This window comes from Sinohyriopsis cumingii, chromosome 11 (assembly GCF_028554795.1).
Source record: "Sinohyriopsis cumingii isolate HCF-2022 chromosome 11, ASM2855479v2, whole genome shotgun sequence".
NCBI lineage: Eukaryota > Metazoa > Mollusca > Bivalvia > Unionida > Unionidae > Sinohyriopsis > Sinohyriopsis cumingii.
Window position 1 is genome coordinate 258,632 of NC_142971.1, and position 18,494 is coordinate 277,125.

At 35.2% G+C, this 18,494-nt stretch overlaps 1 protein-coding gene across 1 annotated transcript in view; it reads left to right on the plus strand.

The window, feature by feature from the left end:
- Positions 1–18,494, plus strand: part of LOC149787454 (synaptophysin-like) — a 70,410-nt gene that overhangs the window by 23,712 nt on the left and 28,204 nt on the right. The window contains exon 3 of the mRNA XM_089973624.1: positions 13,450–13,589. Within this exon, the coding sequence (XP_089829750.1) occupies positions 13,450–13,589 (140 nt within the window). The remainder of the gene's footprint in view (positions 1–13,449; positions 13,590–18,494) is intronic.

Below are 18,494 nucleotides of genomic sequence, written 5' to 3' on the forward strand. Positions count from 1 at the left end.
TGCAGTTGGACTTGATTTATAAGTGAATATATGTGGTACTGTTTTTTCCCAGTAGAGAAAGTTGTAATTACACAAAGCTCAGACCTCACTAACGTTATTATGCAGCATCCAATAGGATTTTAGCACACTTCCCCAATGACTTCAGGTTTTAATATGACTCAAATAAAATCTCAAACAACCCTAAAATTATTTATTTAAAAAAAATAATAATCGAAGCATGTCTGCTTCTTATCTTTCTTCAGATTACTGTATTTTCTACCATACTATTAACAGTTCCTTGCTGAAAAGACTGTGATTAGGACTGTCTGAACTGCATGTCATATTTTTGATTGCATTGATTTTAGTATGGAGCAGCTCTGTTTTCCAAAGCTTGCACATATACATTTATTTGCTGTAACGATGTAGATCAGAGTGTACATGTATTAAGAATATGATTTGCCTGGCGATAAAGCTATCCTTAAAAGTAACAGATTTTTTGTTGTTTTGTTTACTAAAAAGATAATAAAAACCTCAACATAGGGTTGGTAAATCTGTCAGGTATTGGTCGGAGAGTATTTTTATATAAAAATCAGAAACACACTAACTATTGACACGGAGAGAGAGAGAGAGAGAGAGAGCATTGAAACTTGTTTCTGGTCTCCTTAAATATTAGTTAACTTCACTGATTAAACAAATTTTAATAAAATTTTACTTTAAGTTGACATTAAGTTGGTATCTAAGGTATAAAAAAATGTTTCCTGTTGGCCAACCATCCCAGTTTCATATTGCCACACATAACACTTTTTCCTCAAAATGAAAATGAACCCCAAAAAATGGCCAGCATACCCTAATTTTCAAACCGGTGCCTAACATGACCTGCCAAAATTGTAATTATGTGATACTTGATGACAGATCATAGCCAGTTATCTTTCCAACAAGTGGAGCCACAGAAAAAAATGGTCCTGCTATTTGGTTATCCTCAGAGTTTATCATTATACAGAACAATCTATTATTGATCAATCAAGCAATAAATGTAACAACTACAATAATACATGCATCAATGAAAACAATATTGTCTTATTTAATTTTTTCTGTGTATCAAAATATATACTATAAGACACTAAAATTGCCATTTGTCTTTTCCAGTTTAAATAGACTAGTATATCCTACTATTTTGGCCTCGTTTTATTCAACTCTTTAGTGCCAATCTATTATATATCAAATCTTGACGCTATTACCTTCATTTTGTTATCCGCTGATTAGTATGGCTTGATGGAAATCTTATTAGTGTGGCTTAGTGAATATATCCTATAAGTGTGCCCTAGTGAAAATTTCCTGATTTGTGTATCTTAATGAAAATCTCTTGAGTAATAGATACAAATGGCCTGCTGCACTTTACAGTTCATTACATGGAAGAACAAACTTGATAAGTAAATACAAAATGTACAACTTATTGTCTTGTTATTTTTATTCGCTGATCATAAGACAAGTAAATATATAAAAAACAACTTTGAGAACAATGTTGTATTTAAACCATAAACAGAAAGAAAATAATTGCATTTATTTGGTAAACAAATGTGAAATATATGGGCACAGAGAGGTAGATAGACTTGGTACAAAATTGTAATAATTACCTCTATTAACTCATTCAGCCCCAGACCCGTTATCAGTATCACTGCTGCTATGCCCCAGCAGCGCTAAGCTGTGTCTAGCTGCGTGTACCCCAGAGTTTTTACCTGTTTGAAAATTTTGTAAACATCGTGCACATGCATTCACTCTTACCTTAATTTCTCTGCTTATATCCAATTAAAATCCAAGAAAGTTTCACCATTTATTGCAAATGAATTTGTCTACACAGTGATGTATTTTTTTTCCCTATTTGTCCAAGTCTTTCACGACTTATTTATACAGAATTTACAAAATTATGTGCAACGTTTATCCGCAAGAACTCGATCATCAGCGCTGTCAGCATCCTCATCTTCGGACGATTCAATCTCAGAAACTTCTATGTCCGAATCGAAATCTCACAAAATATCCAACTAATGAACATATCTTTCCTCAGCTTGCTCAGTATTTTCAAGATCAAACCCGAGAAACTCCTCATTTTTGCTCTCATCAAAAATCACTCTTACGTCCGCCATCATTTACGATTTTTCATGACCAGAACACGTGTAGTTAAACCGCTTTCAAAACAGGAGCCCTTAGCTTCTGAACAATTCAAATTTCCGCAAATGAAAGTAAAATCATTTCTGATTGGTTTAATAGTTGTTAGTTCTTGGAATAAACCCATTTCTAACCAATCAGAGATGTTGAATCTAACACACATTCATCACGCTTGGAGACGGGATCGGCCATTGAATGCAGTAAAAAAAATCACGACTACAGGCGGGATTGGCCATTGAATGCAGAAACCGGATCACGCCTACAGACGGGATCGGGGCTTAAAGGGTTAACTCATTAAGCCCTGGCGTCTTGTTTACGTGGCAGGAGGTAGTAGGCTACTGCCAAGCTCTGTAGCGTCAAGGTCATGTATGATACACTAAAGTGGGTGGTATTATAGAAAGATAGATGTAGCTCTACAATGATACCAAATAATCTGGACGTTCTAGTTGCACTACAAAATAGGGAAAAACTTAATTTTTTGCACCCATTTCTTTTTTCACCAACAATTCACCCGTGGTCGGAATCTGATTTTGTGTCTGGATTTTAGACTTTTTGGCCTCACATCTAAGGCAGACCAATCTGAACTGCACACAGACAGGTGAACCTTTGCAAAAAGTAGGATATGGTGGGGATTTGGAATAAAGAGTGGTCTCGATCCATTAAACAAGTTAAACAACAGAACTCCAACTTTTACCCTTCTGCTCATGCGCGAGCGAAATAACCAATAAAAAAACGATGTTTCTAACAAAACTAGGCTTTAGGCTAATGGGAAACCTCTAGGAAGTAAATGTATTAGGACGTGTTCAAAAATAGCCCCCAAAATGTGTTTCCTATTCGCATTTCAGGCAAAAACAACAAAAACCTCTGGGGGTTAATTAATTAACAGAGTCTTGCCTTGTATAAATAAATAAATTTAAAAAAGGAACAGACGTGTGTGCCATAGTTGCAATAAAAAAGATAATTTTCTTCTGTGTTTTGCTGAAAAGAATGATTCAGAATTACGCTATTTTCATGGGTATCAGTTATTTATGGTTTTGTTAGTACTTTGTTACTCGGGTCAGGCATCCTTATGTCTTCATTAAAGAACACCTGATTGTTGGGTTTTTAAATTTATGGTTGGGAAGACTTATTTTGTGTTTGTTTTTATCCAGTTAAATAGCACTTTTCACAAATTGGCAGCATCATTCAGAGGAAATGGGAGCGAGGTGCCTTCCGAAGGACACGCCACACCAGCTGACCTGGTTGTTTATCAAAACTGTGACCTTTGGATTACAAGTCTGATGCCCTACCAACTGAGCTACTAACACGGCTCCTTGGTTAGCAACAACAGAATCAACAAAAACTGTTGTACCAGATGAAGATTATTGAATCCACAGTATTGTAACTTTTGCATACCTGGTCATAAGATCTTTTTAAGCTTATGGTGTGGCCCTACATCCATCTGTCAGTGATTGCTATTTTAAACTTATCAAAAACTATTGGATGAATTTTGCCCAAATTTGACAGAGCATCCAGGTTTGAAGTGCTTTCAAAATTTGTACTAAATGATGCTGATCCACTATCAATATGTCCACTGTTATGAATATTAGAAAACCTTTAATGTCTGCTTCTCGGAAACCACTAAACAGAATTTGACCAAATTTGACAGAAAGCATTCTGGTGCTAAAATAAAATAATAAACAACCTTTAAATGACTTCTCCAGCACTGCTGAGTAGAATTTGACCAAATTTGATATATATATAAAAAAATCCAAGCACAAAGATCTTTAAAAAATAGAAACCATTGGTAAAAATGGAAACACCATTAAATGTATGTGTGTGTGTGTGTGTATGTAGCTTTAACAATTTTGCAGTCATATCACTACGATGTCTGCAGTGTGACAGTTTATAGTGATATCTAGCACTGAGGCATCGTGTCGCAGACATGTGACGTCCTGTCCCACCTAGTCACATTATCCTGACATCAGGCTGACCAGTCCTAACACTAACCTCTTAATGCTGAGTGCCAAATGAGGCAGCTGCTCATACCATTTTTTATAAGTCTTTGGTATGACTTGGCTGGGGTTTGAACCCACGGCCTCCCACATCTAAGGTGGATGCTCTAACCATTTAGGCCACCAGAGTAGTCAAAACACCATTAAATGACCTCGTCTAAAAAAACAACGGAATTAAACCAGATTTGACAGCTTTCAGTTGATTCAAGTGATGACAATTCACCATCAAATGTGGCACATTTGTTAAACAGAGAAAAACAAGTACACAACTTCTTTTGAAAAAATGTCTCAGAATAGTTTTTAAACTTTTTTCAGAAAACGTTATTTTATACAGGGCTTTCAAATTTGTACAAATGATGCCATTCCACCATCAAATATAGCAGCTGTTACAGAGAAGAAAAAGGTGTAACCAACTTGTAAGAGCTATCAAATTGTTACAAATTACATGGAGACACCATCAAATAGGACCACCTAATATTACAAAAAATTGACCACTCCGGTGGCCTAGTGGTTAGAGCATCTGCCTCGGATGTGGGAGGTTGTGGGTTTGATCCCCGGCCGAGTCATACCAAAGACTTACAAAAATGGTACTAACAGCTGCCTCGCTTGACGCTCAGCATTAAGAGGCTAGTGTTAGGACTGGTCGGCCTGGTGTCAGGATAATGTGACTTGGTGTGATATCATGCTACATGTCTGCAGCATGATGCCCCTGTGCTAGACATCACTATAAACTGTCACACTGCAGACATCATAGTGATATGACTGAAAAATTATTAAAGCTACATTAAAAATCCAAATCACACAAAAAAATTGAAAATCATTTAAACTTCATCCATTCCAAAAACACTCAACACAATTTGACTCAAGTTATAGATAGCATTCTGGCATGAATGACTTTTTAAGTTTATGCAAATGACCCATCTGCGAGCCAATATCGCAATTGTTATTAAAAATAGAATGATCCTTTGATAGCTTAAACCACTTAACAAACTTTGGTCCAATTTAAGTGAAAGTGTCTTTGTTTGAACATCTTCCAGATTTATAAAATGATGATTTTCGATAATCAGATATAACTGTCATTACTAAGTCAAAAAAAACATTGATCTAACTTGATTTATACAATCCTGTGGAATAGCATGACCAGCTTTATCACAAAGAATTCCAGCATAGGAACTTCCCTGTTGGAAAAATGAAGCTGATGTTTACATCATATATCTATGGATGAGGATACAAAATCTAGAGAAACTGTGTAACAGTTTTCATAACATTATAACATATGCGATCAACAGCATTGGATGAAATTTCAACAGAAGGCATCATCCTGGCCTGGATTTCTTGGTGAATTGCTCTTGCCTTATGCTATTAGGCAGATGTCTGTCATGTAAGTGGTCTCATGCCCTCTTGAATCTCTTGTTGAAGTAAACTTTCCTCACTAATTTATCTGTTAGCCTTGCCACACAAAATCACAATTTGTCAGTTTGATACTTTAAGGGGTCAAATTATACCTAGAGGCTATCAAGACAGGCTTATTTATTATTCCAATCAGGCATGAGATTTAATGAAAGCTTTCTTATTTGTCCCAGAGAATTACTTTTTCATTGATTTCTCAGCATGCCCCCAGCTTATGAACTGTGTTGTTTCTCTGTGAAGTACAAAGTATTGTCACCTCCTGTCTGTCGTTTGGACATTTATTTGGAGTGTAAGGTCTTGGAAATCATTTTCTGAGGATTAATAATTGTGCTGGCTTCCTGTTCAGTTGTTAGCTGACAGATGCAAACAAATTTCTGTGAATTTAAGACATGTTTGGGTAATGAAGGAAGTTTGAAATTAACATTTATTTCTAACAGTTATGGCATGTAAATATCATGGGAATTTAATTGTTGACACATTACAAAGTTTTGAAACATTTTCTCAGAGGAGTTTCCTGATTTCTGCATGTATATAGATGGATTAAGCCTTGAAGATAATGATTGTCTCAATTATAACTTTAAAAATCATGGACCTGGTGAGTAATTTGAATCTACAGAAAGAAAATTCTTAATAGAAGTAGTTTAATTGCATTTTGTTTTAAACTAAAGTCTAATTTTGATAATCTCACCCTGCCTGTGTATGAGTGTTGCATTTTTAATTTGCAGAGATGAGAATAATCTATTGCAGCAGTAGACACTTTAAATAACTTGAACATTTCAAAACCAAATTTAAATTCAATTTGAAATTTAAATTTAAATATTACTTCACATTGGGACGAACAGATTTGAGGTATTGATTTACCCTCATGTTTTCTTCTTCTTGCAGTCAAACCTACCTTAAGGAGCCACCTCTATGAAGTAACAATTGTGGCCTTAGAACAGGTGTCTGCTTAATGGAGGTTTCTGCAATAATTTGGTTTAAGGAACCTAAATAAAAGTGTGTTTAAGGCAGATGATTTTGTTAATAGTTGTGACTTTTAAAGCAAGTTTGACTTTATTATTAAATATTACTCACTAGAATGTGGATGGTTTCTTTTAGGTAAATGATACAATTTTGTATTGTTTTTTTTTTTTGTTGGTATTGGTACTGTTAGCTTTATATCTTTTATTTGCCTATATATGGACAGCGACATTGAATAATGACTGAAGATATGTGTCCTTGAAAGGATAATGTAGATGTCAGAACATTATAGTTTTAAAACAGTTAGCTTTGAAGTAAAACTTTTTAAAGAACTACTGTATCTACCAGGGGTGCACAACCTTTTTTAGCCAAGGGCCAAATTGCATTTTCTAAGACCACTCAAGGGCCACAAACACTAATTTCTTTCATATAATTACTGTTCACGGGCCAGATTTCTGTGTTGTTCTTATATGCCCTGAGTGCCAGACAGAACACCTTTGCAGACAGGGGTTGTGCACCCCTGGTATATACCCTACCCTGTTGAGGTCAAAATTTAACTAACTGGCAGTTCTATTCTTGGAATAAATTGATTAAACGGGGTATTCTGCAAGATTTTTCTACAAATATTTCTTATTCAGAAAGCAGCCCATTTTTTTTCCCACTTTGAATACCTAAAACAAATCTGTGCTATTATAACAAAATGCTGCCATGTCTAAACAGTGAAGATCGCTTTTTAGTCAAAGACCAGAAGAGCTTTTATATTGGCTGTCATCCCTTGTCCATATGTCAGTTAGCACAAGTTTATTTACCACTACTTCTCCTTAAGTTCTTGGATAATTGCCAAGGAACTTTATGCACACATTTTAGTTTGTTCTGAATTAAAATGGTGCAATACGGACATCCAATATGGCAGCACAGTGGCCATTTTGAAAGTCTTTTATTGCCACTTCACCAGAATGGATGGTCATGTAACATGTTTTTTTTCACTAAAAGACCTCTAAGGATGTCAAGTTTATCCTAAATGAAAATGGTGCTAATCTGATGTCCAGTAAAACGACCACATTGGCCATCTTGAAAATCTTGTTATTGCTACTCCTTCTGAATGAAAAGTAATATTGCCAATGGGTTTTTGCCAGAACACTATGATGTCTAGTTGTTCCTAATGAAAACGGTGCAAAATCTGATGCCCAATTTTGCTACCAGTGGCTAGCTTGAAAATCATACTGCTATACTCCTGATTGAAAAGTAATATTGCCATGGGGTTTCACCAAAAGACTTGTGTTGGAGCACAATGCAAATGGTTTCGATCTGATGTCCAATATGTCCACCATAGCAGCCACCTTGAAACTGTTACTATCACTGCTCCTCCAGAATGGATGGTTGCATCAGTACAGGATTTTTGCTAAATGACTTATGATATCAAATTGGTCCTAAATGAAAAGGGTGTTATGCAGACTTTCAATAATGCCATAACAGTGGCCATCTTGTTATCTCTATTCCAGAATAAATAGTAAATAGCCATTTCACTGAAAGACTTCTTATGGTATGTCTAGTTGTTCATAAATGAAAATGGTGCCAGTCTGACTTCCAGTATGACTGCCACAATGGACAGCCTGAAAATCTTGTTATCTGTACTTCTCTTAGATGGCTGATCATATGAATATTGTGCTGTTACTATAAGGTTTCTTACAATATCTTGTTGGTCTTAAATGGAAATAGTGTTGATCTGATATCCAATAGGACCACCATGTCAGCCATCTTAAATATCTTCATATTGTTTCACTTCAAAAAAGGAAAATCATATCAGCTTGGGGTTTCCACAAGAAGGTTTCTTATGTCCTGTTAGTCATAAATGACTGTGGGTGACCATGTTGAAAATCTTGTTATCGCTATTCCTGCTTAATGCATGGTCATGTCAGCATCAAGTTTTCACTGATGGTGCCAATCTGACATCTATTACAGTCACCACAGGAGATAATTGTAAATCCAGTTATTGTTGAAGAAGATCAGAGACTGTTTCTACACTCAAAAGTAAAAAATGGTCTTATCTTGAATTCCTGGAAATTCTTTCTGGCTAGTAGAGCATCAGTCAATTGAATTGACTCTTAAAGATGATGAAAATTACATATTCAGAGTGGATAAACAACTCAGGAATGTTTTGCTTGTGCTAAAAAAAACTTTGATTGATTTGTTAATGAGATCATGAAATGGCTTTGATTATCCAAATTTTCATGTGGATTAAGTGAAGCTGTTGTATGCACCAGTTAAAATAACTTGCACATACCACAGTTAATTAAGATGTTCCATAAACAAAGCGAGCTGAATACTTGTTAAAGAAAATGATAAAAGAATGCCAATTAATTCATTAATCACTTCACTAATGTAAAAGCATTGATTATCAATGTTACATTTAGTAGTATTTTATTTTTAATGCTGAAGAGTATATAAAAGGAGACAAAGTAGTAATGAACATCAAATTGGAAAAAGTTTTTTTTCAGCACTGTGAATTGAAATCAGTTACAGTTGGTTTCCTCTTCCAGTAAACTTAGAGGGGTTTACATTTATTTATAGTAGAAAAAGTTGTTAACATTTCCAAACCAAAATTGCAAGCTTGTTTTAAAGCTCGCAGCAAACTTGCCACAAGCTAATTTATAAAGCTTGCAGCAAGCTTGTATTTGGAACATTGCAGCAAGCTTGCACATGCTTATTTTTGCAAGCTTGTTTAACAAGATAATGTCATAAGCCTGCACAAGCTTGTTATTTATTTACCTAGTACAGTAAGTATGCACAAGCTTGCGCAAGCTTGTTTCTTGCTTACACAAACTTGTTACTAGCTTGCGCAAGCTTGTTACTAGCTTGTGGCAAGCTTGCACAGATTTCTTGCTACAAGCATCTGGGCTTTCAAAAATCAGACATGATTGTGGTTCCCCCCCCCCCCAAAATCCCCTGAAAATGTGAAGGGGGGTCTGGGAGTCCGAAGGCCCCTGTCCAGAAATGCATTTTAGACTCAACTGTTCCTGGTGGACCATATTATCATAATATATTGCAAAGTTTTACTTCATTCCAACAAAATAATCTGCATATTTAATGATTAAATAATGTAATCTTATAGTTGCAATGCAGTGGAAAACAAAGCTGTTCCGCCAAAACATTAAGTTTAATTCCATTGTTCAAGTTTATTCATTCACTGCAAGCTTATCCAAGGTTGCAGAAGTTTTATGTGTTCCCCTAGCTGCAAGTGTCACGCCCCGAAGAAATGGTCATGAATAATTCATGAACGGTTCATGAACTTGGTTCAAGAACCATTCATGAAAGTTCATCAAAAGGTTCATGAATTATTCATGACTGTGCATGAACTGAAAATGGCCAGTTCATGAAATAATGAATTCATGAACTGTTCATGAACTGAATTCATGAACAGTTCATAAAAGTTCACAAATTGGATCATCATCATTCATGAACAAGTGCATGAACATATTCATGAACTATGATGAACAAAGTTTCTCATTGATTCATGACTTCATGAGCAGTGCCTATAAAAAAAAATTTGATTACCTGACAAAGTCACAAATACCTATTTCTTCCTGAATCATAAAATAACCTTAGATGTGGGGGTTTTAATACAGTATAAAATGCAACATATTATCTTAAAAACTGTATTTAATTTCAGATAAACTTCTAATATGCAACAAAGAACATGTAAACTGACAAGCGATATTCTTTTTTGTTATCCTTAGCAACACTTTTTGTATGTTTTGTAATTTTTCTTTGAAAATTTTTCAAGAGATATTGGGGCAGTTGTCTGCAATCAACTGTTGAAGCATATTTCATCGTCATGGGGCTGTCTTTCAACTGGGTTTCTCCTGACAAATCTTCTTCCAGAGACTGACCTGTCTGATAACTCTTTTGTGAAAATGTTCAGGGCTTATAATTTAATCAAATCCTGTCCATTGTCACTACTGAATGTCTCCATCTGCAACTTAAGATGTTCCATCCGATTACTGTTTGGATCTTTAACATTGCTGCAGCAGTCACAATTTAGTGTCTCTTCCATCTTGGTCATAGGATCCTCCAGTTTTCAAATTTTCCTTCTTAACCTACAAACTTCATCCTCGAATAATTTTATTTTCTGCTGTCTGGTCTGAAAAAAAAGGTAAAGTTAGTTAATTACAGATAATCTCTGATCAACATTGTTTTTAGCTTTTAGCACATTATCATTGTACTCCACTTTACTTGCTGGAATAATATGATCCAACTCAAAAATGATTTAATCCCTTACACATAATACTGAACATTTATATTATTGCAGAATTTTGTCACTAGTTTTATATTAATTGAAGCTGTCTGGCCATAGGTATAGTCACAGGAGTCAGATGTTTTAATCAGTAAAATATGACAATTTTTTTGACAACATCATTACACTAAATAACTAAATCTGTGTGTGTGTGTGTGTGTGTATATATATATATATATATATATATATATATATATATATATAGATATAAATATATATATATATATATAGATATATATATATATATATATATATATATATATATATATATATATATATATATATATATATATATATATATATATATATATATTACAGATAACGGTTATTTCGTGCTTTCAAATATTTCGCCATTTTTTATTGATAAAACATCAGACTTGTGTGGTATAGGCCCTTAGTATGTCACTAATGCATCTACTCTGACTCCGCATGTTGCGTATAGCTGCTTCCGGTTTCATCACGTTGTTATTTGCACCTCTGTTGTGTACAGTTTCACACATTAACTATTTTGTTGTGTTTGTTTTGTTTTTTAAATTATCAAATTACATCAGATTATAGAAATAGTGAGTCATGTAAAAGAAAACGATCTCGAACATCTCAATTCCTATCGATGTCATACCACGTCTGGTATCGAGAACTGGGGGTGGGGGTGATGATGTTTAGTGATTTTCAAAACTTCGATGAGCAAGTTTAAATTAGGTCTGAACAAAATTGCATATTATTAGCTTGGTTATAAATAATATGATGACATATATAAACCAATAAAATATCCATATAACTTCTACTTCTACGCTTTTCTGCCTAATTTTGCTCTCATCAAATCATTTCCTTCATATTCTTCAAAACTGCTTCTCTGTACTTCTACTTACTTTAAAAAAAAATGATATTGAAAATATTCTCATCTGTCCATTCCACGGAGTCCACGGTTTTTGTTCGATGTTTTTGCCTAACCAGCTGCATGATCTTTTGTTTCTGAGGATGTTTAACTGTTGAAATCTCGCGCGTATATTAACCAATCATATCACGTCTTCTTTCACAGTCATCCAGTCAGGATAAACATTGTTAATATATTTCGGTTTTTACGGCAAATTGGTAACCAGTCAATAGAATATGCAGTTTATAGCAGTAATAGAAAAAAAAACAAAAATGCTAGGACAAAGTCATTGAAAGCTTTTTAAAGCAAAAACATTTTGTTCATGCTGGCCAGAAAATATTTTCCCATATTAATCCAGAACTACTCAGGTTAAGTACACAAGTATTGAATTAAAGATCTGTATGAACATTTATACAGTATCATATCATTTAAAAAAAAAAAAAAAAATATTCACCTTTATTTAAATTTCACTAATACATGTATTGTGAGAAGTTTGTGTGATGAATTTTGATGAACATTTTATGAATATAAGGATATAGATATTTAATAAACAGTTTTTAAAGAAATATTTTGGTATTGCATTAAAGTACTTGAATTGTTCATGAACCAAGTTCATGATATTTCAGGAACTTCAAAAATATTATAGTAGTTCATAAAAGTTCATCAGTGTATTCATTAACTTCAAGTACATGATTCATCAAAATTCTTGAAGTGTTCATGATCTTAGTTGAGGAACTTTCATGAACAGTTCATGATTGTTCATGAAGTCATGAATTTGTTTTCATAAGGGTGCGACGGTGATGGTGCATGCTATTTGGATACATGGTCTCAAACTTTCACAAGCAATGGATATATATATATATATATATATATATATATATATATATATATATATATATATATATATGAAGAAACTTGTTGCAAGCTAGTTTAAATTTACTTTCTGAAACATACAAGCTAGTTTTACTTTCTGAAGAAAACAAGTAAGCTTTTGCAAGCTAGTTTTCATTTCTGAAGCAAACAAGAAAGCTTGTGCAAGCTTGCGGTTATATCCAGCTATCTTGCCTAAGCCTGCATTTGCTTGTACAAGCTTGTGCAAGCATCCATGTTAGCTTATAAACATCAAACTAGCTTATCGTAAGCTTACCGCAAGCTTGCCACAAGCTTTCAGCAAGGATGCATTTTAGTTTGGGTTTACAACAGACAAGTTTCACTCGTAGCTCAGTTTTATTCATTTGCAGATTTCCCCATGGTAACCTTTGTCTGCCTGTAGTCAGTTTGGTCTTTACACCTAATAGCATTAAAAATAAAATCATTCCATAATTAAAATATGGACCAATCTAAATAATTTGAGCTTTTTAGGGTAATGATTGCCTTAACTGGATTTTTAGTCAAATTAACTTCAAGCATTTTTGAAGGAAAATAGGGATTACCTTTCAGATCTTCAGGGGTAAGATAGTTTGAATTGATGGATATTTTTTCAGTGGCATTCTTTTGTCAGCAGTAATCTTTCGTTTGTGAAACAATATCAATGTAGGACTGGTTCATGCTTAACATGGGTGGGGTTCTAGGAACTTACCACCAATGGCAGTACACATATACAATGAATCTACATTTAGACAAAAAGATAAACAAATGCCAGAAATGCAAGCAGTTTAATGCAAATGTAGAAATTAAATACTGTTAAAATATTATGCATTACTGTAAATTAAGATCAAACTGACTTTGAGAAATATTGTTCCATTTCTGTTAAATGTCTTTTATACTCTTTGCAGATATTGTCCATATTTGCCTTTGCTACAACAGTGGGTGTACATACAGACCTGCAGTTTAGCCTAAAGTTTAATTATGTGGATAATTCAACCAACCAGACTTTTCAAAGTTCTGTACTCAGAAAGATAGAGTACCCTTTCAAGTATGTAGATGGTTTGAAACATTTACTAATTTTAAGTCCTAGTTCTTACATTTACTTACTATTCAGACATTGTTTATACCCTACTTCAAGAGGTCAAGTCAGTATGTATGGTACATAATTCAAGTTACATCAGAAAGTTTTACCAAAATTTCACAATTATATATTTCACTTGATCGTTCATTTTAAAATGATGTATTAGGGGCAATTTTTGTCCATATGAATAGAGATAGTTCCTCATTGGTATGATGTAAAAAACATAAATTTGTTTGTTTGTTCAACAACATAAAACATCATTGGAATCTATGTCCGACAATTTTAGCAATTTCATTGAAAATATCCAACTGGTATTGTGATTGTGTGATGATGGAGATGCTAAAGAATGTATCTAATTTGCTGTAGTTAATGAAAACTGTAATCACTGATTGGTTGGATATGTAATAGGATGTTATTTGTGCATTTTCACATCAGAAGACTTTGGATGATCACATCAGAAGACTGGGGTTTGAATGGAAATACTTGGTCCTAAGTGAAATCGGGTATGCAATATGGCCACAACAATACCCATCTTGATAATCTTGTTATCACTTGTTCTCATTAATGGTTTGTCATTTCAACATTGGGTTCTTACTAAACAACCTCTTGTGATGTTTAGAATTCAGTAAAATCCCAATATAACACAGTATTTGGGGTCTGCAGAGTGCCATCGTGCTATGTACTGTGTCATGCAATAGTACAACATTTCAGTTTACTGAAGAAAAATAAAATGGCCATTACTTTTCCCCTGGGTTCTACAAATTGGAGTTATAATAGTTTGTGTAAGACTATCTGCTTCAGTGGCAGTTACCATCTTAATGCATATTAAGTGATGAAAGGTGAAAACTCTGCGATCACATGTTTGATATTCTTCATTGGTACATGTGTGCATTATGTTTAGTTAAAGGATCAGTGTGTTTGCTGACTGCCATCCACAACAGTTCATCCATGATAGTTCCTTCAGAAATATGCACAAAGAAACAAAGAAAAATGTTTACTCATTTTGTCATAGATTATAATGTCATTGAATTCATTGCAAAATAATAATCCTAAAAGAAGAAAAAGAATATTTTTGGTTTAGTATGTATGTGTGTGCTGATTTCAAGGTCATTAAGCAGTGTCTGTATAAATTACAAACTTCTAGAATTTTATCTGTTTCAAACCAGAACCCATTATGCATTTCCCTGCAAATTATCTTCTACAAATTTATGAGTGGGTCGGTGGTTCTTTCCGGGGTTTTCCCGGGTTCTTCCTCCACCATTAATACTGGCCGCCATGTATAGCCTATCGTGTGCTGAAAAATGGCGTTAAACCCAACAACAACAAAACAACAAATTGATGAAATGCTGATTACAAGCACATGATATCTCATTGCATTTATTTTTGGATGGAAATCAGGACTGTATTGGTTTCTGAAGTACTGACTGATTTTTGGCTGCTTCCAGCTGTTTCACATTCGCTTAGCACAGTCAAGCATATTCCTCAACTGAAGAATTTCAACATAATTGGCATCCATCTTATCACATACTCTAAACCTTGGATTTTTTCCACTACTTTCAGTGGTTGGCCCTCCAGACTGGTATTCTCACTGTTTTCATTAGAATCATCACTAACAGCAACATCAATTCTGAACATTTTCGATAATTTCTGTAACATGGTCTACTACTAGATGGTCATTATCATAAGTGAGCCATTTACACATGCTATCCCTTGACTACACTAGCACTCGAAATGCCCACTTATCATCGGTACAAATGTTTCTAAAAAAAACTGTCAAATACATCGTTTCTGTTGTCACTGATATCACTGCTGCTATCCAGTATGGTGCAAAATGCTTCCCTAGTCCTTTTATGCAGCATCTCATAATGAAGCTGGGTACTTTAGTACTCAAGGATTTGCCCCCAAGGTCCTGTTTCCAATTGTCCTGAACTGGAATGTCATTAGAAATAAAAAAAATTTTTATCAGTTCTCATCAGTTCATCTTGCATACAGATATTTTTCCCAGCTCAAGCAGCTAAATCCTGGAAGTGGAATTCTTTTAAGTGGAATCTGACTTCTATTTTCCTGTCCCTACTAACCAGGCTGGATATGGGTGGGTCGGCAGGGTATTTGTCTAGCAATTACATCGAGAAACCAGTTTTCAAACAGGCTGCTGTCATCCATGCATTTTTTCTTGCATCATATGAAAAAGGTGGAGACTTTATATGATGAAAGTACCTAGACAACTTGAATTTTATGATACATAGTAATTATAGCTTGTGACTTCCCATTTTATTGACACAAAAAATAGCAAAGTTTCCCTCTCCTTCATTTCCTTTAAACTTACTTGTTTTGCTGTTTGTCTCATTTTCACAGCCAGGCTGGTGTTTGGCATCATTTTCACAGCCAGGCTGGTGTTTGGCATCATTTTCACAGCTGCTGGTGTTTGGCATTATTTTATAACAACGTATGGTTTCATCACAAATACAAATCTGCTCCAGGGAATATCCATCTTTCTCTATTAATTCACTGAGTTGATCTGGATTGGTCTTAGTGGCTTCAGATATCATCTGAAACAATCACTTGGATAATGCCATGTTGTTTTTGAAAACATTTAGCCATCCATTTATGCAAGCTTTGAAGCTAGAATTTTGCCTATACAAGTCATTGTGAATTTTTTCTGCTTGTGCCTTTACAGTTGGTCCCAGAATTTTCACTCCTTCATCTCTAGTATGAACAAACCACTGTTGGCACAGCTGCATCAAGTCATGTGTCTCCAGCTAGTCCGGCTTTCTTTAGATTTAATCCAGCACCATGCATTTCTCTTAGTTTGGCTTCTTCCCTCTTACATCCTCAGAGAGTCAACTTGTGAACACCTAAATCTTGAGCTAATTGCAGGTTTTTAAGCTATTCGTTATCATTAAAAGCTTTACATTTCCATGTACTGTTATCCATGGTAAACACTCAATAATGAACACTTGGATCACAATAGCAAGAATATCTGTTGTAAGGAATGGACTGAATTATTTGCAGATCAATGATTACAGGATGAATGAAAGGGGTCAGTTTTCTATGATTTGAACAACCTTTTGCTGCAAGATTGACTTTGATGATAAGTAATTAGTTAATTAGGTAGGCTATTTAATTGAATTTTACATTCAAGTGAGAATCTTTCTTTGACCATTGCATTGTTTGATGTTTTAATGATATTACACTGCCAGATTTACTGGGCAAACATCTTATGGTAGTTGTTTATCCTTGATTGAGAAACAGTTGTACACATGACATCTTGAAGACAACATATACTGTAATAAATTTTACATGCAGGCCTATTTGCATAGAGTCGATTAGATAACAGGTGTTCTATTTATAGCACACTGCTGTCTGTGGCTTTGGCACATGTATATTACCAGCCTACACAGTAACAGGTGTTCTATTTATAGCACACTGCTGTCTGTGGCTTTGGCACATGTATATTACCAGCCTAGACAGTAACAGATGTTCTATTTATAGCACACTGCTGTCTGTGGCTTTGGCACATGTATATTACCAGCCTACACAGATGGCTGTGAGGTAAAGACCTAACCATACATAGTCAAGACATTTTCAAGGCTGCTCCATTGGAAGCTGAGACTTTCTTTAGAGGACATATTCCTCCTGTGGCTTTCCAAGATCGGAAGGATCATCAGCTGTTATCCTTTACAACTGCTCCTGGCCGTGCAAAATCAGCCAGAACGTGCAGTAATGTGAATTACACTCGGGGCCATTTGCAAAGTGCTTTAAACAGATGACGCCTTTGTCCAATCCATAAGCTCAGTTTCAACCTCTTTGACAGTTCAAATGTGCAGTTGCCAAAGAGCATAAAGGAAGAAGTTCTTTAACCCTCCTTCCTTTTCTAAAGAGGATGGGCCAGTCCAAGGGACTCAAATTGGTGGGTCCTTTCCATTGTGAGTGATAGTTACCAGTTCTGAGTGCACACCTTTCTGTCAGTGACCCGTGGTTTTTTGTCTCCATCAATCCAGTCTGGTGAAATTAAAGAGATGCACACCCTTTTACTGCCTTCTTCTGGAGGAACCTTTAAAGATTAGACGACATCAATCCAGAATGCAGATTGGGTGGTCTCCATCAACCTTTAGGATGCCTACTTGCACATCCCGATATTTCCTCCAGTTTTCCAATTTCCTCTTGGAATTACTTCCACATCCAGAGTCATCGCTCAAGTTATGAGTGTAGTAGAGGCATACCTCCAATTACTGTAAATTCAAATTCTCCAGCATTTTGATGACTGGAGGATCCACAGTGTTCAGGTACAGTCTCTCCATCAAGGTCTCTTTTATTGCTAGTCTCTAACTTGTTTGGGTTTTTTGCCCAAACTCAAGAAGTCAGGACTTAATTTATATGAGGATGAACTTCCTCACAAACTAGAACCTAGGCCAGGTCCCACAGGACTGGATAGAGCAAATCTTGATGGTTCTAGAGGCACTGCAAGCAAAAACATCAGTGTCAGCTCAATTTTATCTATCCCATTTGGGAATCTTGATTACCGCTGCAGATGTGGTGCCTTTAGGATGTGTCCATATATGCCTGCTACAGTCTCTCCTTCTAGCATGGTGGAAACCACACAGATATTTCCTATCAGCTCTGATTCCATTAGGACCAGATTTTCGTCACTGCTTGTGTTGGTGAATGAATGGGGACAGAGTCCTGACTGGGGTCCCCATGCATGCATCTAACATTAACTCCTATCTGTTCATCGATGCATCAGAGTCCAGTTGATGCTCTCAGTTATAATCAGAGGGTCTGATCCTCCAGGGTCATAGGATGAATCATCCCTCCATGTCAGCAGTTTATAAATGAAGTCCATATTAGCTGTCTTTGCAAAGGTGTATTGTC